At 42.2% G+C, this 20935-nt stretch overlaps 1 protein-coding gene and 1 long non-coding RNA gene across 2 annotated transcripts; both read right to left on the reverse strand.

Annotated features, from left to right (window-relative positions):
- Positions 1-9370: 9370 nt before the first annotated feature.
- Positions 9371-15424, reverse strand: LOC129855228 (uncharacterized). The gene is made up of 3 exons (XR_008759450.1): positions 14941-15424; positions 14510-14710; positions 9371-10163 (listed from the first exon to the last, which is right to left on the reverse strand). It is a non-coding gene; the product is annotated as an uncharacterized LOC129855228 (long non-coding RNA).
- Positions 15425-16175: 751 nt separating this feature from the next.
- LOC129855229 (deoxyhypusine hydroxylase-like) lies at positions 16176-20510 on the reverse strand. Its single transcript, XM_055922657.1, has 5 exons — positions 20405-20510; positions 17722-18023; positions 17520-17596; positions 17137-17389; positions 16176-16902 (listed from the first exon to the last, which is right to left on the reverse strand). Exons 2-5 carry the CDS (start codon positions 17993-17995, stop codon positions 16586-16588), a joined length of 921 nt encoding a protein of 306 aa, XP_055778632.1. The 5' UTR covers positions 17996-18023; positions 20405-20510; the 3' UTR covers positions 16176-16585.
- Positions 20511-20935: the final 425 nt, after the last annotated feature.

Raw genomic sequence — 20935 nt, forward strand, 5'->3', positions numbered from 1 at the left:
CTCTGTTTAATGTCCCGAGGAGGCCCAGCCAAGATTCACAACTCAAACCAGTCAAGGCTGGAAAACATTTAGCAAGGATTCTGTTAGCCTTGCTTGAGCCATAAAAAGCAGCACTAAAGTCGAAGGCAGAAGAAATGTTCAACTAAAAGTTGATCCTCTTGGACCATTTTTGTAATCGTTTGATTTAGACCCTGTTTCTTTCCGTTGGACGTACTGTTCTAAATGAGAGCAGACGAGTAACCCCTCTGCTTCACTGATGTTGATAATGCATCCCATCCCAGCCACAAGTTCTGGATCTCCAGGCCTTCCCTTGCTGTATCCTCATGCTCTGTGGTTGAGGGCTAGCCCAACGCGTGACAAGTCAAAATTTGACATGGACTCCTGGCTCAGATGTTGCTCTAAATGGGTCTATTCGTGAACGCTTCTATTTCAAACTGTCTCCTGTCTTCTCTCTGGCCACTGGAGTGCTGCTAGCTGTCTGGAAAAGGAGGAAAAGCTAGGATTTCTCTTTTTCCTCCTCAGAGGGATCAATTTAATACTGAAGTCAACCAGGAATTAAAAACAAGAATGAAAGCAACTGGAAAATTCCAAGGTTTGGCTAAGACTAAAATAAGACTAAAATAAGACTAAAATTACTTTAGTATGAACTTTAAGAGAGTATCAAGTCTTACCGCCAATCACATGCTTTAAAAAAAAGTGTGTTCTGAGAAATGTTTTTAATTCTTTACTTTAAATGTTGTGCTGAGCATCCTATAGCTGTTGTGTCTACTGTAGTGGCCTTGTGAATGAAGTATAATTTTCTATCTATCGTCTAACTTTTAAGTTGATCTTTACAGACTGATGTCATTACACATTTGGCGTAGTGTGATTGACTCACACCTATGGTGAGAAATTGTAACCACTATAACGTTGTTATCTCACCATGCAATCAAATTTTACAGTTACTTTTGGTCAGAAGGTTACATAAATACAATTTGCACAAATATACATGAAAAAGTATTTGTGACTCCGCAATCAAGCTATCTGCAATCACCAAAAATATACAAGCCACCATGAAATGAGTTTGTGGTGCGAATTGTCACTGTAGGGTGCAGATGGTCTTGTTACGATGATTATCATGCAATTATAAAATGGATTTAACCCTTAATGTTGCCTAAAATTGCTTATATTTGAAGGGAAAGGCATCATCAAACTATACTCATACCATATATCTAGGGGGTTTTCACATGCAGTTAACCCCAGAATGAGTAATCAGAGACTGGGAATTGATTGTGTGCCTCTCTCAGAGTCAACAGGCTCAATTTAAACAGAGAAACAGCCTATGGTTTGGTTTCCAGGACAAACATCTACTTTCAAAGGTCTTTTTAATCTTACAAAATGACCAAGTCGCAGATTTATGTTGATATCAAAGGAATCAGTTTTATTGGCCAAAGATCTGTGCATTCTCAGCCCGGGTATTTGGATGGTTGGAAACCTGATAACAAATATAAAATGAGAAAAATCACAAAAAAAAGAATATATTACATCACTGTGCTGGAACCATTTAAGCTGTCAGTGCTGTCATTCAAAATGAGTAATCTACCTCTTACTGTAGGGCAGTTTTGCATTTATACATATACATGCAGATTTCAAAGTTGTAATATAATGCAAAGCCCAGATAATCAATCCATTCTGGCATGGTTCAGACTTGGACGCAAGCCCAGCAAATGTACCAACTAAATTAAACAAGCCATTTCCTACAATACACAGGATCCAGGGGATAGACTGCCAGTGACCCAATATAAATACCCTCTGCACTGTGGAGGTTCCTTGGGACAAAATGAGACACCCTGAACTCTGGAACAGAAAGCCTAAATATGCTGAATACTATTTAAGCTACCAGGCAAGAAACTTTTTATATCCCCTGTTCAGCAATTTGAGGGGATGGCTGAGTTGACCTCATTTAATTTCCTCCAATAATTTGCCTTCATGGACACCAATATTGCCATCCCATACTGGGGTACTGCCTTAGCAGTGAGGGAAAGATGGGTATTCTTTCCCTCATTGAGGTCAGGGTTATGCGAAGATTAACATTAGGATTATGCCAAATTCGGGGTAGGGTTATGTCAAGATTAGGGTAAATGTTATGCCAAATCAGGGTTAGGGTTAGTGTTATGGTTAGGGTTATGGCTAGCGTGTCTGCTGTAAGTGTAATGTACAACCAATCTAGGGTTAGGGTTAGGGATAGTGGACCGCTCTTCGCCACCATTCAAAATCTGACGGTTGAATGTACACTACCTATTCTTCAAGGCGTTTTGGGTTGTAACAACTGAGAGAGAAAGTATACTTGCAAATTACCAATCAATAACATAACGTTAGTTGTAATACATTTATTTATAATCATCCATTCAGGTGTAGCTCCACGGTTTACACTTTCTGTATTGTGATTACAAACACCGCACAATTGTCTGTAGTGAGCTCTAAATAGAAAAAAAGAATCCAGTTCCATCTAGTGGCAGAGTAAGTAAAGCACTCATTTCTTTTACAGTAACACTAAATTCCTTGGTTACTCAATGAAACAAAATCACTATTGTTACCATTATCAACATGTAATTCATTACAGTTGGGATGTCAGAGGGATGTCTGAGTGTGTCCCCTCCTCGGATGTTGTGGTTGGTGGTCTCTCTATAGGTTGGTCTGTATAACCTTGATGTAGTCATTGTGTGCTATGAATATGGGACCAAATACAAAACTTTTTTCTACCTTAATATAAGTGAATCTGTCCAAATACGTTTGGTCCCCTAAAATGGGGGGACTATATACAAAAACTGCTATCATGTCTAAAGGGTTTACCCGACATGGATGGAAACTCCTGTCACGATCGCTGTCTTCAAACTCCCTGTCATAAATGAGCCAAGGCGCAGCGTGCATGTAATTCCACATCTTTAATCGGAGTGAAACCTTCACAAAAAAAACAGGTAAACAGAAAGTGACGCAACCGTGGCGCACACACAAACACTCACAGAACATAAATAATACCCACAAACACAGGTGGGAAAAGGCTGCCTAAGTATGATTCCCAATCAGAGACAACGATAGACAGCTGCCTCTGATTGTGTCACGACTTCGACCGAGGCAGGCTCTCTTTCCCGTTCGGCGGTCGTCGTCACCGGCCTATTAGCTGCCACTGATCCTTTTCTCCCCCTCCCTATGTGTTTATTGGGCGCACCTGTTTTGTATGAGGGTTAATTAGTTGGGTTTATTTAATCAGCCGGCATTCACGTTTCTTTGTGCGGGATTGTTTGTATGTAAGTTGGTGTCGGTTTTGTGCTTCATGTTTCTGGACATTATTCATTCCCCACGTGTCTGGGGTAGTTTATTAGTGTACACCCAGTGTGTTAGTAGGGTGGCCTAATTTGTCCGTGTTCTATTAAAGAGCATTTGTTTTGCAATTGCTGCTCCTGCGCTTTTTTTCTTCACACTCCGACACCCAGGCCTTACAGATTGGGAACCATACCCGGCCAACAAAGAAACAGACAAACTAGAATGCCCACCCACATCACACCCTGACCTAACCACATAGAGAAATAAAAAGGCTCTCTAAGGTCAGGGCGTGACAATACCCTCAAATGAAAGATGACAGGCTTTAACCTCATAGTCATTGTATTATTTCAAATCCAAAGGGATGGAGCACAAAGCCAAAACAATAAAACAATAAAACACTGTCCCAATACTTTTGGAGCTCACTGTATATAAAGTGCCTTCGGAAAGTATTCAGATCCCTTGACCTTTTCCACATTTTGTTATGCTATTGTAAAAGGGAATAAATATAACATTTTCCTCAACAATCTACCAACAATACCCCATAATGACAAAACTAAAACAGGTTTATAGACATTGAAGGTTTTAACTCCCGAGTGGCGCAGCGGTCTAAGGCACTGCGTGCAAGAGGCGTCACTACAGTCCCTGGTTCGAATCCAGGCTGCATCACATCCGGCCGTGATTAGAAGTCCCATAGGGCGGCGCACAATTGGCCCAGCGTCGTCCGGTTTGGCTGGAGCAGGCCATCATTGTAAATAACAATTTGTTCTTAACGGACTTGCCTAGTTAAAAAGGAAAAAAAGGTCCCCAAGAACACAGTGGCCATCATTCTTAAATGGAAGTAGTTTGGAACCACCAAGACTCTTCCTAGAGCTGGCTGGCCACCTGGCCAAACTGAGCAATAGGGGGAGAATGGCCTTGGTCAGGGAGATGACCAAGAACCTGATGGTCACTCTGACAGTGCTCCAGAGTTCCTCTGTGTAGATGGGAGAAACTTCCAGAAGGACAACCATCTCTGCAGCACTCCACCAATCAGGCCTTTATGGTAGAGTGGCCAGACTCTCACTCCTCAGTAAAAGCCTCATGACTGCCCACTTGGAGTTTGCCAAAAGGCTCCTAAAGGACTCTCAGACCATGAGAAACAAGATTCTCTAGTCTGATGAAACCAAGATTGAACTCTTTGGCCTGAATGCCAAGTGTCAGGTCTGAAGGAAACCTGGCACCATCCCTAGGCTGAAGCATAGTGGCATGGTGGTAGCAGAATCATGCTGTGGGGATGTTTTTCAGCGGCAGGGACTGGGAGACTAGTCGGGATTGAGGGAAAGATGAACGGAGCAAAGTACAGAGAGACCCTTGATGAAAACCTGCTCCAGAGTGCTCAGGACCTCAGACTGGGGCGAAGCTTCAACTTCCAACAAGGCAACGGCCCTAAGCAAACAGCCAAGTCAACGCAGAAGTGGCTTCGCTCCCCATCCAACCTTACAGAGCTTGAGAGGATCTGCGGAGAAGAATAGAAGAAACTCCCCAAATACAGGTGTGCCAAGCTTGTAGCATCATACCCAAGAAGAATCAAGGCTGTAATTGCTGCCAAAGGTGCATCAACAAATGAGTAAAGGGTCAGAGTACTTATGTAAGTGTGATATTTACGTTTTTTATTTGTAATAAAATTGAAAAAAATAAAAACTGTTTTTGCTTTGTCATTATAGGGGTATTGTGTGTAGATTGATGAGGGAGAAAAACAATGTATTACATTTTATAATAAGGTAACAAAATGTGTAAAAAGTGAAGGAGTCTGAATAGTTTCTGAATGCACTGTATAAAACACAGACAAATTATGTTTTTGAATGCACGGGGCCTTTAAACACAGTACATTGCATCAATATCTAGTGTGATTGATGATCGTTTGACTTACCGTTTGGCTTACCGCTGTGGGCCTGGTTTACACAAACAGCCAGTAATAAGCAGACCAGGAGACTTTTGTGGAGAGACATTATTAATCCTTGTTTATCCCAGGAGGCCTCTGAGGTCTGTGTTGTTTGGAACCTGTTCACTGTTATGATGCTAATTCTGGACTGTTAACATTGTATGAGGTCAAAGTGCTGAATACACCACAGAGAGCAACCAGATTGCGCTATGTTGTCAATGATACTAACAGCTTTTATTGCCTTATTAATGGTGTGTCTACTCCAAACTCCAAACTTTTTTTTATGAAACCAGCTTTCAGTTAATATCATGCCATGTGGTTACTGGAGAAAAAAAGAAAGTCCAAGAATCTGTAATAAATGTAAAATAATGTGTAATAAATAGAACACAGTTAAAAAACGGTAATAAATGTAAAATAAATGTGAAATAAATAAAACACAGTTAAAAAAAACTGTAATAAATGTAAAATAAATGTGAAATAAAAAAAACACAGTTAAGAAATCTGTAATAAATGTTAAATAAATGTGCAATAAATAAAACACAGTTAAAAAACCTGTAATAAATGTAAAATAAATGTGCAATAAATAGAACAAAGTTAAAAAAACTGTAATAAATGTAAAATAAATGTGCAATAAATAAAACACAGTTAAAAAGTCTGTAATAAATGTAAAATAAATGTGCAATAAATAAAACACAGTTAAAAAACCTGTAATACATGTAAAATAAATGTAAAATAAATAGAACACAGTTTAAAAAATCTGTAATAAATGTAAAATAAATGTTCAATAAATAGAACACAGTTAAAAAATCTATAAGAAATGTAAAATAAATGTAAAACAAATAGAACACAGTTAAAAAATCTGAAACCATAGCATTTTATTTTATGTATATGTCACGTTCGTCAAATGAATCGGACCAATGCGCAGCGTGGTATGTGTACATTCTTTATTATAATAAGAATGAACACTGAACAAACAAACCAAAATAACAAAACGACACGTGAAGCTATACAAAATAGTGCTGACAGGCAACTACACATAGACAAGAACCCCAAAGGGAAAATGGCTACCTAAATATGATCCCCAATCAGAGACAACGATAGACAGCTGCCTCTGATTGGGAACCATATCAGGCCACCATAGACATACAAATCACCTAGACCTACAAAAACCCTAGACATACAAAAAAACCTAGACAATACAAAAACTAACGTACCCACCCTAGTCACACCCTGACCTAACCAAAATATAAAGAAAACAGAGCTATCTCAGGTCAGGGCGTGACAATATACATGTGTTCAACAACATAGCTCACAGTTGAAAGTTTTGAAAGCATTTCCTCTTCATATGGTCAAGAAAAGGTCAAAAGGCCTAGTCTAAACAGTAACAATACAACAAGGACTGGTCACTTATGAAGCTCTTGTCATTCTGACATCATGTGGAGATTATTGTGTAATGCAGTTATAAGTGCATGAATACAACACAGTATATCTCATTTGGCATACTGTTTACAGTGCATCTGCCACATGTTACTGTGTACCCTGCCTTGTCCCAAGCAATATGAGTCTGTGTCTGCTCCTTTGTAACTAGCTCATCCGGCCGAAGGCGACCCTGGGGCTGGTGCGTGGGGGCCATGGCTCACGTGGATCTCCTCCGCCTTGACCATGGCCTCCAGCTCAGCGTTGGTCTCTGGACACCAGTCCACCTGGAACTTGTCCCTAAACTCCCAGGGGTTAACCACCTCCTTGTCAGGCTGCAGCCCAAACAGGTAGTCTATACAGGGAGGGTGGGGGACACAATATGGAAGAAATTATGATACTATAAGACATTACAATATAAAGGGTTTTTGAAATGTTGTTTTGAAATTTAGATATTCACTTGTGAAATCCAAATCCAGACTATATCAGCAACTTTGTAGTCAGATACAGAATTATCATCTCTAATAATTTGATACAGTGATATTTTAATAATAATCTTGTAATTTCATTGCTGACTGACACAAGACAAACATAGTGCAGCCAGTTGGCTTTTGTGTGCTGTGGGAGTATAGTGGTAGCTGTACCTGCTAGGTCCTGAATCAGGACTTTGATGAGGTCCCTGATAATGGTGTACGTGGCAATCAGAGCCACCCCTGATGATAGGAACAGGTAGATAACATAGTTGGGCAGGGTGACAGCATCTCGAGAGGGAGGCTTGCAGTTCTCAAAGAACACCTCCTCCTCTTGTGATTCCCCATAGTACAGGTGATTGGGCCATAGCCTCTTCACCCCTCACTCTACTCTACCTCCCCTTTTCTTCAAGGGGAGTGTGGCAACCACATTACCGTTGCCATTTGGTCTACCTGTCCACAAAGAAAGACGTGCTTAAAGTAGTACGCTGAGTATATTGGCAGTCAATTCAGTACAATGTATTCATTATATACTGAACAAAAATATAAATGCAACATGCAACAATTTCAAAATAAGGAAATCAGTCAATTGAAATAAATTCATTAGGCCCTAATCTATGGATTTCACATGACTGGGCAGGGGCGCAGCCATGGGTGGGCCTAGGAGGGCATAAACCCACCCACTGGGGAGCCAGGGCCAGCCAATCGGGACATAGTTTTTCCCCACAAAGGGGCTTTATTACAGACAGAAATACTCCTCAGTTTCATCAGCTGTCCGGGTGACTGGTCTCAGACGATCCCGCAGATGAATAAGCCAGATGTGGAGTTCCTGGGTTGGCGTGGTTACAGGTGGTTAGACGTACTGCTAAATTCTCTAAAACAACGTTGGAGGCGACTGATGGTAGCGAAATTAACATTAAATTATCTGACAACAGCTTATGGTGGACATTCCTGCAGTCTGCATGCCAATTGCATGCTCCTTCAAAACTCCTTCAAATGACATCTGTGGCATTGTGTTGTATGACAACATTTATATTTTTGTTCAGTGCAGCATAGCGTGTATCAAAGAGTTTTTCAAATAAGAACAACTTGTGTACCTACCAGTACCAGTGTTTTCTTTCTCCGCTTCCTAATTTGACAGGCTGTAGTAATTACCAACAGTAATCTCCAATCTTGAGGAATTTCGGGAACAACTATGCATCAATCAATCGCGTTCATCAATCTTCTCTCCACCACTGAGAATCTGTTGTTTTAGATGTACTGTATTACATGACAAGCCACTGCAGCCCTTGTGCTGTGTCCCACCCCACAGCAGTGTGAGGTTGACATAGCTGCAGGAGTGCTCTAGTCCTAGATTGCATTGACTGCAAAGAGAAAAAGAGACTCACGCATGCTAATGTACTTAGTGTCTTAAGGGCCAGGTCAAGATCAGTTCTCTGTGCCTGGATTGGATTTAGGATTGGATTGGAAAACAAAGAGAAGTGCATCATGCTTGAAGATTCCACCCACATCTCCAACAGAGAGATAGGAGATAGTGTCACTGGATATGTTTTTTATCCATATCTCCAAAAGAGAGATAGGGGATAGAGTCACTGGATTTTTTTAAAATCCATATCTCCAAAAGAGAGATAGGGGATAGAGTCACTGGATTTTTTTAAAATCCATATCTCCAAAAGAGAGATAGGGGATAGAGTCACTGGATATGTTTTCTTTAATCCATATCTCCAAAAGAGAGATAGGGGATAGAGTCACAGGAAATGTTTTTTTTTATCCATATCTCCAAAAGAGAGATAGGGGTAGCATCTTGCTTTATGGTACCTTTATTTGTTCCATTTGTGTATGTTTTGTCAGTAAATATTCATGTTTGAGTGTTGAGGGTGAAGCATGTTCGACAATAATCTCTTTACCAAGTCCCCTCTGTCAACTCACTGTTAAATCTGGGAGCTTTAATCATCATGTCTTTCATTGTGCAATGGAAGAATTACAATCTTATAAACTTTCCTAAAGCCAAACCATATCGCTTTGTATCAGATGCCTGTAGAGATTAGAGACCTTATAGTGATTGACCTTAGCATATGCTCAGGTCTTGTGTGACCTTGTGTGTCATTGCTAAATCCCTGAGTCGCCACTGCTGAGGCCTTAGTCCCCCGTGCCCTGTCTCTTAGTAAGACTGGCTTAGCTTAACCCCACATGATAATGAAAGATCGGGATAAGGAGATAAAGAAACAGATATACACATTCAGACAGACAGACAGACAGGTCCAGTCTTTCCTTTATTGGAACAAGGGTCATCCTCTTTGGCCACCTTAGCCACAAGCAAACAGATGTATTTACGTTTACAGCGTTACAGCAGCACATAAAGCTCAACACTAGCAAAAGTGATGAGTGTTGTGTGTGTTTGTCCAGGTGCTGCTCAGTCCCATGCTATTAATGTGAGCTGACATCTTATAGTAAAGATCCAACTGTTATTTCTACGGGAGTCAAAAGGAAATAGAACCTTTCAGGGAGCACTGCCACAAATGAATGTTTCTGCACCATTGGATTGTTCAAATTGTCTACATTTGTTATCCTATACAGTGCAGAAAATTATAAAACAGTAACTTAGTTTATACTATGACTCTGATGCTAAAATTACATTGTGTAAATAGATTGGGTTGCAGATTCATTTAATTTGTATCAAAACAGGATTAGTTTAGAAGTAACAGAAATGGGATTTGGCTGCATGGGAGCCAACCTGGAAGGAATTGAGGACAGAGCGGAGAGCAGAATAGAGTGGACGGTGTATTGCTATCAAGGTAACTTAGTCAATTGGGGTCAGAGTAACATTTAGCCTAATAGAGATGTGAGTCTGTTTTCTGGAGAGGAAAGTTGAGTCTTTGTTTTTTACATGCTGGGAGACTTGACTAATGGAAGGACCCCCTTCCTCTCCTCTTCTATTTTGATGGTCATCCACCTCTTCGCCTCGACGGCAGTCTTCCACCTCTCCTCCTTCTCCACTCCTGTAGGCTCACACGCACCTTCCTCTTCATCTGGGTCTGGGCCTAGGACCCAGTCTATGTGCACAAAATGACAGCTTTAGTGTTTGGCATGTACACATTCCTCATACTGTATAGCAATATAAGGTCAAGCTCATTTCGACACCTGTTACATTACAGCCTTGTTCTAAAATTGATTCAATAAATTTTTTCCCCTCATCAATCTCCACACATTACCCCATAATGACAAAGCAAAAACTGAAATACCTTATTTACATAAGTATTCAGACCCTTTGCTATGAGACTTGAAATTTATGTCAGGTGCATCCTGTTTCCATTGATCATGCTTGATTGAAGTCCACCTGTGGTAAATTCAATTGATTGGACATGATTTGGAAAGGCACACACCTGTCTATATAATGTCCCACAGTTGACAGTGCATTTCAGAGCAAAAACCAAGCCATGAGGTCAAAGGATTTGTCCGTAGAGCTCTGAGACAGGATTGTGTCGAGGCACAGATCTGGGGAAGAGTACCAAAACATGTCTGCAGCATTGAAGGTCCCCAATAGAAGAAGATTGGAACCACCAAGACTCTTCCTAGAGCTGGCCGCCCGGTCAAACTAAGCAATCTGGGGAGAAGAACCAATGGTCACTTTGACAGAGCTCCAGAGGACCTCTGTGAAGATGGGAGAACATTCCAGAAGGACAACCATCTCTGCAGCACTCCACCAATCAGGCCTTTATGGCCAGACGAAGGCCACTCCTCAGTAAAAGGTACATGACAGCCCGCTTGGAGTTTGCCAAAAGGTACCTAAAGGACTCTCAGACCATGAGAAACAAGATTGAACTCTTTGGCCTGAACGCCAAGCATCCCATCTGGAGGAAACCTGGCACCATCCCTACAGTGTAGCTTGGTGGAGGCAGCATCAACCTGTGGGGATGTTTTTCAGCGGCAGGAACTGGGAGACTATGAACGAAGCAAAGTACAGAGCGCTCAGGACCTCAGACTGGGGTGAAGGTTCACCTTCCAACAGGACCACGACCCTAAGCACACATCCAAGACAAAGCAGGAGTGGCTTCTGGACAAGTCTCTGAATGTCCTTGAGTGGCCCAGCCAGAGCCCGGACTTGAACCCGATCAAACATTTCTGGAGAGACCTGAAAATAGCTGTGTAGCGACGCTCCCCATCAACCCTAACAGAGCTTGAGAGGATCTGCAGAGTGGGAGAAACTCTCCAAAAACCGGTTGTGCCAAGCTTGTAGCGTCATACCAAAGAAGACTCAAGGCTTTAATCGCTACCAAAGGCGCTTCAACAAAGTACTGAGTAAAAGGTCTGATTACGTATGTAAATGTGATATTTCGGGGGGGTATTGTGTGTAGATTGCTGAGGGGAAAAAACGATTTAATCCATTTTACAATAAGGCAGTAACGTAACAAAATGTGGAAAAGTCAATGGGTCTGAATACTTTCCGAATGTACTGTATGTGTTTGTTTTGACTGTGAAGTAGCCTTAACTAGCCCTCTTAATCCACAGATCCAGCTGACGTGCCTGTTCCATGGCTTCTAATTGAGGCTATGAGGTGTGAAGGTCAAAGCTGATCAGTATCAATGGGTGCCACAGTGAAAGGACACTAATCTGATTAGTCCTACCAAAGATGTCTGTCTGTCTAGTATCTGGGTCAGCGAACAGATGTTTGTGATTGGGGGACACATGGCAGTGTCATGTAATAAAGGGGATTCTAAAAACATTTGGTTCTAACAATGACTATCAAGCTCTACAACCTAAGGCTCATACTCATAGATGGCAACCCTCACGTACTCTCATGATTAACAGCATGCAGAATACCACAGAGGTCTGACATCCGTCAAGATCATTTGAACATGATTAGCAAGAACACACAAAATGATGGAATTCACCACAATAAAAATAAATATGTTTTATTGTCACGTACACCGGATAGGTGCAGTGAAATGTGCTGTTTCACAGGGTCAGCCATAGTAGTACATCACCCCTGGAGCAAATTAGTGTTAAGTGCCTTGCTCAAGAGCACATTGACAGATTTTTCACCTTATCGGCTCAGGGAATTAAAACAGCGACCAATTAAAACGCTCTAACCTCTAGGCTACCTGCCGTCCTAAGATCTATGGTGACATTCTCGATGACCAGGGATGCGTCTTTTGACATGTGATCACACCATTTTACCTGCCAGGTCATGGTACAGATCATTGATCAGGTGTCCTAGGATGCCGTAGCAGGCCACTACTACCACTATCACTCCCATTATGACATAGAGCACATGAGGAGGCATGTGGAAGGCATCACGGGAGGAGGGTACATAGTCAACAAAGTAGAGATCATCCTCCTTCTCCATGGCCTGTAGAAGCTGCCTTGGGTTATATGTCCTGGGGCGGTTCCACACCTCTCCCCACTCAGCAGTAGGCTGGGTCTGGGCCCCTGGAGGCTCCATGGTACAGTTAGCCATAGCGTTCCGGTCTGTGGGGAATCCATCCACAAATTGAATTAGTAGAAAGGGGAAGTTGATTAAGGGTATATGAGAATGAATTGACCTTGTTGGTTAAAAACACCAACATGGAATGATTCTGGAGGAAAGACTCTGAACAGGTGAACCAAACCATCTGTGCGGCTCATGCCCGGTATATTCTTCATATTAAGCGAGCCTTATGGCTGATAAGACAAGATAGAATAAGGGAGTTAGCAGTATCCTTTTGAAGGCAAAAACTCCCAAAATACAGTACATCTGTTGTGAAGGACAACTTCATTCCCCTAATAAACTTCCCTGAAGTCTGTTGTGATTTAAGGGGTAAGGAACGGACGTGGGGGTGATCTGACAATTGTCTGATTTTCAGAGAATATGTTGCTATTTGTGATGTTGAACTTTAATCAGCCTGGATTTTCAGTTTGAAGGAAAGGATTTGTTCTGACTTCAGCTACAGACAAAGAGGCTTAATAAAGTGCTATTAATCAGCTCAACTCTTTCATTCACGCTCCAGCCCATCCCACCATTCAGTTGTGCATTCCTCCTTTGTCCAGAAATATCATCGTGTGACACTGTCCTGTCTTTACAGAGACCAACTCCCCTCCAGATGTGTCTCAATGAGGTGGGAGAGATGGAATGAAGGAATGAAGAAACAGACACAGGAATGAGACAGTTACTGTAAGATGAAATGTGGAGGTGTCTAAGTACATGTAAAAACCCCTTTGAAGGTTTGCTCATGCAACCAAAGTGCAGAAAAAGTTCTCTCAGACAGATGAGACGGAGCAGCTGTATCAGCACTGCCTAGAGTACTACATGAGCCACTCTCCCAGTGTAAAAGCAGAACACTCACAACAAAAGCACTAGCAAAGCCTAGAAATTAACCTAAAGCTTTATTTCTCTAGTCTAGTCAGTGAAGAGATTGCTCACTCAGACTGGGACGACCTCCTCAGGGTTGGGTGCATCCTTGATCTTCCTGCAGAAAACTTGAGACAACAGGAAGTTCCAGAGGACGATAGCTAGGGAGGTGTTGGCAGTGACAATGCCAACCATGATGGGGTGAACCATGCTGTCTGTCTGCTGTGTGAGGCTGGCCTGACAGGGAGGACTGGAGCCCCTCTATAGTCAGCAGCAGGTAAGTAGCTCTACTGCTCCTGAGCTTTGAGTGAAACTGGACTGAAGGGTCAAGAGTCCCTCCTCTGTGTCTAACTCTATATAAGTCTCTGTGTCCATCATAACCTTCAACACCTAGATCTAATTAATCCTCAAGGGTGTTCCCTGTCAGACTAGGATGATGGTTGTGGATGACGCAGGACAGCACGAGTGAATGAGTATGACCATGAGTACACAGGAGGTTGTTGGCACCTTAATTGAGGAAGACAGGCTTGTGGTATTGGCTGGAGCGGGATAGGTGGAATGGTATCGAATTCATCTAACACATGGTTTCCATATGTTTGATGCCATTCCATTCACTCTGAACCGGCCATTATTATGAGTTGTCCTCCCCTCAGCAGCCTCCTGTGCATGAGTAGTCGATGACATCCTTTCTCTCTGACAGATCATTTATGGTGACAACTCTTCTTTGTCCATAGAAGTATGATAGATTATAATCCTGGTTTCTGCCAAATCATGATTAGGTTGGAAAGCCTTTTAGATGTGTCAAAAAAGATAGATATCAATTTGGTAGGACATTCTCCATATATATAGGCCACACTTTCAATTACTGATTACCAGATCATATAATTGCCAGAGTATAAAGGATACAATTAGAAATAATTTAAAACATATTGAATGATGTGCAATGAACACAAAAGTACTTTCCTGCATCATACATATAATTAACAGGCTATGTTGAGCACACAAATTTAGCAACCAGTAAACAAATCACAAATGTTGACACTAGAATGAGGAAAAGAGATAGCAAAATACCTTGCTGGGTTGAGCTGCAAACAAAGAATCCTTTGGTTGAGTTTGCCCTGTCCATTCATTTCCCTGATCTAAGGCTGCATTTGATGTATTTTCCTCTCCTTATGTGAGCAGTAGTAAGGAATCGTCTGGTGTACATAAGATGACACATCAAGCAGAACAAAGGGAGGGTTCAGGAGAGTTCAATCTGCTAAAACCTGGAATCTGCACACAAGATATCGGATTTTTTTCACTCAGCAATGTGTGTATGATTTAATCTCTTCCCAATCTGGAGATAAGCTTCAATACTGTAATGCCACAGAGTCAAGACAAGGTCATAGTATTTCCTGTATGAATGTGAGTCAGAAAACCCTTTGTAAAATAACTTATGTTAGAAATACAGCTAATCATATACAGACATATATTTATTGATCAGTTTCAAAGAGATGCACTACCTGTGAGTAAAACTGTGCTCCAATGGCAGGAGCACTGTGCTGAAGCTGTGGAGGACTGAGCAGTTCCACCAGACAAAACAGGACACACAGACGCACTAAAAGCTATCTACTCTGAGCAGGACCTGTAAGGTTAGTCATTTAGGCAGGGTTATCCTTAGGTTTGTCCTCTTCCTCTATCTTCCTATGGAAGGCCTCTGTGAGGATGAAGATCCAGTAGATGACGGTGATGGAGGTGTTGACGACAATGATGCCGATCATGATGGGGTGCATCATGGTGACGGAGATGTTGGCAGGTTGAGGGAAGGCTAGGTACTGTTTCCACGGCTCTGTGTTAAGCTAAGTGTAGTGTACAGGAGTGGGTCCTTCAACCCCATTTTACTATAGCGGTCGCCCTCCCTCTCAGCATGCTGCTAATTCTCTATCCCACCACAGAGCTGACAGCTGCCTTTCTGTCCCCACTCTCTGCAGAGCTCACAACTGAAGATGTAAACACGTCACACCACACTTACAAAGTGTTCCCCTGATCAGGGTTACAAAAGGGGTCTGTTTGTACTGTTAAGTGGTCCTGTTTAGCTCAGTCGGTAGACTCTAGCAGGAATGTATCCCAAGACCCTTGGCGTTGCAAACGCCATACATTACTGGGTAGAGCAGGCTAGGCAACCCTGCCCTGGACTTCCGCAGGCACTTCATGTTTTTGATTTAACAAAACTAGAAGACCGGGTGTGTTGAATTTATCACTGAACTGCTCAATTAGCTGTTGGTCAGGTATGGTGCCTAGTTGGATCAAAATCCTGCAGTATCTGCAGAACTCCAGGAAAAGTGTTGCTTACCTCTGCGGTAGATTATGGTGCTTGCAACGCCTAGGGTCGTGGGTTCAATTCCCACTGGGGCCACCCATACATAAAAATGTATGCACGCATGACTAAGTTGCCTTGGATAAAAGCATCTGCTAAATGGCATATGTGAAAATGTATTTGTTAAAACAGAGGATAGCAATGTGTTTCAGTGGGAATGAGAAAGCAGAAAAGAACTAGTAAAGTATTTATAATTTTATATAACCCTATTATTTATTTCTCTGATGGCGGAGTCTGCGTGGATTAGCCATCTTGATCCAACACCTCCTTGAGCCATCATGATCCCACATCTGACTGGAATAGAACACAGGCAAGCTTACGGAAAGCCTACGTACTACTACCATGATAGCGCTAAGTGACAGCATTGAGACAATACAGAACCATTTTGTTATCTAAGCCTTTATTTCCGACAAGATAAAAATCTATGCGAATATGACACAGCAGAAAAGTGGATTAACAATCTTCGACAATCAGGTTTCCTGATTTCAGATGCTTATGATCAGATCACTCGGAATACAAAATACATGTGAAGGGTTCACTGAGTTTGGGGGGGGGGGGTATTGAACTATTGAATCATATAGATTCCATGAAAACAATAAATAAATTAACCACAACATGGCTTCAGATGTACTGTAATACAATTATTACACTGCCTTGTCTCATAAAGGCTAATAGTGACAGGCGAGAGTCAGATAGTTTTAATAAGTGAAAATGGGTATAAGTGATCACGAGTAATGACCTCTGTAGAAAGCTCTTTTGGTGCTGTATAGCAGTTCTCCTGGTGTCCATGCTTACTGCTCCCCCTGCAGTCGTAGTAGTCCGTCAGCGTACTGGAACTGTGTGCCGTTCTCATACTCCAGCATGTCCAAGGCTACCTCGCAGCTCTCCTTCACCACGCGCTCTGTGTCTTTCCTGTAGCGCTCCAGGATCTTCATACACTCCTCCTTGCCGATGGATCCGAGGGCCTCGGCACACTCGTGTCTCACCATGGCGTTCTCCCCGTCCAGCTCCAAGGCTGCCTGCAGCTGGGGGATGCTGGCTGGGTGCTGGATCTGACCCAGGACGTAGCCAATCTCATGGCGGAACAAGGCACTGCTACACTGAAGACCTGGGTGGCAGGACAACAAAGGGTTGAGTGACTGTTGGTGTTCGGAGGACGCTGATAGTGGAGGGTTATGCAATGACAATGATTCAGGAAAATAAAATGTACTTATGCGAATAACAATTATGTGGCTGGTTGCATGTTTGACAGAAAATAAGCCCCTCTGCATATTACTAATTTGATCCTTTATTGCCAACTGCCACAGACCGCATAGTTTAAGAATGACTGCCAGTCTCTCACCATCTCCTAGAGCCAGGACAGCCTCCTCGGTGCCCAGGTTGCGGAGGGCGAACATGGCCCTGTAGCGCTCAAACAGCGGCAGGCTCTCATCCAGGAGCTGTGTCCTCAGCTCAGGGACAGTCTTCCTCTGGGCTGGGGGAGCAGGGTCCACAGAACAGTAGGGGTTTCCATCGGTGACCTCCTCTGCTTTCTGGTCCCCACCAGATATCAGCCACTCCAGCCGCCTAACAGCCAACTGGCACGTCTCTGCCACCTGGTGGAGAAGGACAGTCATGTCATAACCACTATACAGGCACTGTACTGGTCATAGTGAATATGACTAACTTTCCACATATTCTCTACTCTACTTCTATTTCCCTCCAATATGCCTCGTTTTACCATACCTCGATGACTGGGTCCTCTGAGTACTCTTTCAGCAAGTCAAAGACCATGAGGTTCCCAATAGCTCCTAATGCTTCACCTAAATAAAAAATAAATAAATAGTTAACTGTTTAGATAAGCACTATTATCATCATTATCTCTGAACATGTATATCAATAAGGTATGCATGAATGAGAGTGGACTCTAGTGATCTGGCATACTGACCTGCTTCATGCCTGACCATAGGCTCCTGTGTTGTGTCTTTTAGAACAGTCTCTAGCGTGGGTATGGCCCTCTCATCCTGCATTTGGCCCAGGCAGTATGCCAGCTCATGTTTCAACAGAGCAGAGTCATCAACAAAAGCCTGACTGATCCATTCGATGGCCTCTGGTCCGCCCAGGTTACGCAAGGTGAAGAGAGCTCTGAACCGTGTTGTCAGGTCCTGCTTTGGGTTGACCAGAATCTTGCCAACTGCTGCTACCTCCTGCTCACTTGCCATGCTGAGTATAATGATGTAGCTACTAGATCTGAAAAGGGAAGATCAGATACAGTGAGGATGTGAATGAACTGAATATGTAGCTAGCTAGCTATTGGACATATCTGGTAATAAACACTGAATCCAATTCATAAAATATTGTCCTTACAAGGCTAGAGAGCTGCGTTGTTGGTTCACATTAGCTAGGAGTCTCAGGCTTGCCATTATCATGACTCCAATTCCATACCATTGGGTTCTCGAGAGCTAGTCTCAGGCTAGCAGCTTAGTTACAGCTTAGTTACACAGCTTAGTTACATCACAGTTACAAAACTAGCAGAGAAAGGGGTAGCTGCAATCCAATATGGCGACCGGAGTGTGGGCGTGTGGAAAGGAGTGTGTGTGTCGAAGGGAAAGTAGTGGGCGTGTGGAAAGGTTGAGCGTTTTTCTTCCCTTTCATACCAGGCACTGCCGTACATTGAGCTACAATACCACAAGAGTTTGGACTCGGAGTCAGAGTCATTTTTCACTGTTAGTTTTACAAACAACTGTACATTTTCAGTTATAAAACTGATGATTGTTGGTTTTGATTCAAAGTATTGATGATGGGTATACTGTTGCTTCATGTGATGTATGCATGTGCTTACTGTGACTGTCACCCTGATATTGGCTACTCGGTAGCTATTTCCCGCACCGTTTCGGGAAATAGGAGGGGGGGGGGGGGGGGGCATAGGCCCACCCACTTGGGAGCCAGGTCCACCCACTGGAGAGCCAGGCACAGCCAATATGAATTAGTTTTTACCCACAAAAGGTTTTTTATTACAGACAGAAATGCCCTCCCAGGCCAACCCATGGCTGCACCCCTGACCAGTCATGTGAAATCCATAGATTAGGGCCTAATGGATTTTTTTATTTATTTACTGATTTCCTTCTATGAACTGTAACTCTAAAATCTTCAACATTTTTGCATTGCAACATTTTCTTCAACATTTTTTCAGTACGTTATTATATTCAACCCAAGGGCACAATGGCCACAGGCCGCAAAAGGCATTGATTTTCTTAGGGGGCATTACGGCCACAAAAGGGGGATGCTACCGGGAAATTTGAAGCATTATCAAGTGCTTGTCAAATTGTGAACGAGAGACTGATGAAGTGTGTAGCCTGCACACAAAAAAACAAAGCAGAGCTCATGCCTTTCAATGGTACTTTTTTCAAATCATCATTAAAGTAGCATTATGCAGCCTTAGAATGTATTAAAAATCAAAACATATAACCCAACGTTTGTATCACAACTAAAGTTGCATAAATAACTAAATTAAGCATATAGGAGGACCTGTTTCTTTAACCGCACCAACACAGAATAGACACATGTGCGCACTCCCTCAGAGGGGGGGGGGGGGGGTTCATGAAGGAACCAATTTTTTGCAGAGAGAATGTGCTGGGAGGTATTTTGTCAACATGTACTTAGGCATATTAAAACACTTCCGTATTTTCCAATCACGAGTATCACCTGTCAATTTACGGATACGATTACGACGACTATGGCCATATCGGCACACCCCTAGGCTGTGGTCCAAACACTTAAGATACACCCTCGCCATCTTAGCGAGGTCCAGCCCCTTAGCCCTCGTTTTTAGTCGGCTTTGCAAGTGTACAATTATGTTCACTCAGGGGTCTGAAACTCCCCATATTTCAATTCGCGATGATTGTACATCCGCTAAGAAAAGGATGCGAAAACTTAAAAACAACATACAAGTGTAAGTAAAAACAAATACGTTAGAAATTGTGCTACTAATGCACATGACAGCACAAACGTCTCATAAAAAGTAAATATGTTTTTGTTTGGTTATCTTTTGGAAATTTTAGAAATTAAACATTTTTCCTTCTTCAGAAGTTCCAGCTAGGCAGCCAATTCATTTGCTAGCTATCATACAGTAGGCGTATATTAATAATTATATATTTTAAATAAGTAGACACGCACTCCTATTTGACTGTAGCGCATATAAAGCACCCACAAGCTACCTGTGGCTAAAACACAATCATCGCGGGATGAATGCGTGACGAATTTCCGGCCAAGGGTGGTCTATTTAAAAAATAATTTCTTCCTCGCCCTGCAAGTGTATATCGTCAGACGTCATCAGACGTGTCCACTTAATTTGAGAGATGAGGGGATCGTGTGTGTCTTTTAAGTGTTTGGTCCGCAACCCTAGTTTTTGGGCTATACATTTGAGCTAGACTTGGCAACCCTGGCTGCTACCCATACTTGAACTAGCAACCTAACGTTCGCTAACTAGTAAAGATGTTTAATAACATAGCTGGCTAGCTAGCTTGCTAATATAATGACTATCATATCCAAGCTGAACCTTGCTTAGTAAAATACTTAGAATTCATAAACAGGTCAAAGATGGACTGACAATTACAGTAAATCATACTCACTTCGCCTACTTTTCTGTAACAGTTCGCTACAATCAGCACTTCATCTTTTCCACATGGACAAGTTCCTCAGTCGCTGTGCGTGACCGAGAAACACTACAACCTTATACTTCCGGGGTACAGTTTAGTTTACCATCTGGATACTGGAAAAATGTATATAATGTAAAGTAAAAAAGTATAATAATCACTCACATCAGTAATCAATTGTTTTAATTTAAATTTTATTGGAAAATATTGAAGAGTTAATTATCTAGTAGGTCTATCTCAGAAGAATAATGCATTGTATCAAGTACGGGTAACTGCATAGGTGTGTGTGTATGAAAGTCCTTGGTATATTCTTTATATAATAATTTGTGTTCCCCCAGGTACTTTTTGTATTGATTTGTTTATTAAAAAATAAAAATAAAGTGTGTGTCTGAAAGTGGACGTGTCAACAAAAGTGGGAGGATCAACCGCGAAATGCGTTACACCAGCACTTTGTAATTGGTTAGATATTTTTGATTGAAGCAGATTGTTTTTCCATTTCTTAACACG

This window comes from Salvelinus fontinalis, chromosome 5, assembly GCF_029448725.1.
Source record: "Salvelinus fontinalis isolate EN_2023a chromosome 5, ASM2944872v1, whole genome shotgun sequence".
In the NCBI taxonomy this organism is placed as follows: domain Eukaryota; kingdom Metazoa; phylum Chordata; class Actinopteri; order Salmoniformes; family Salmonidae; genus Salvelinus; species Salvelinus fontinalis.

Coding starts and splice junctions, on each gene's coding strand:
- LOC129855229 (XM_055922657.1), bottom strand. CDS start 17,995: ATGGCAAGTGAGCAGGAGGTAGCAGCAGTTGGCAAGATTCTGGTCAAC. Junction 17,390..17,519: donor CAGAGGACCCAGTCATCGAG/GTATGGTAAAAC, acceptor CTTCTCCACCAG/GTGGCAGAGACGTGCCAGTT. Junction 16,903..17,136: donor TGTCCTGGCTCTAGGAGATG/GTGAGAGACTGG, acceptor CCTGCCACCCAG/GTCTTCAGTGTAGCAGTGCC.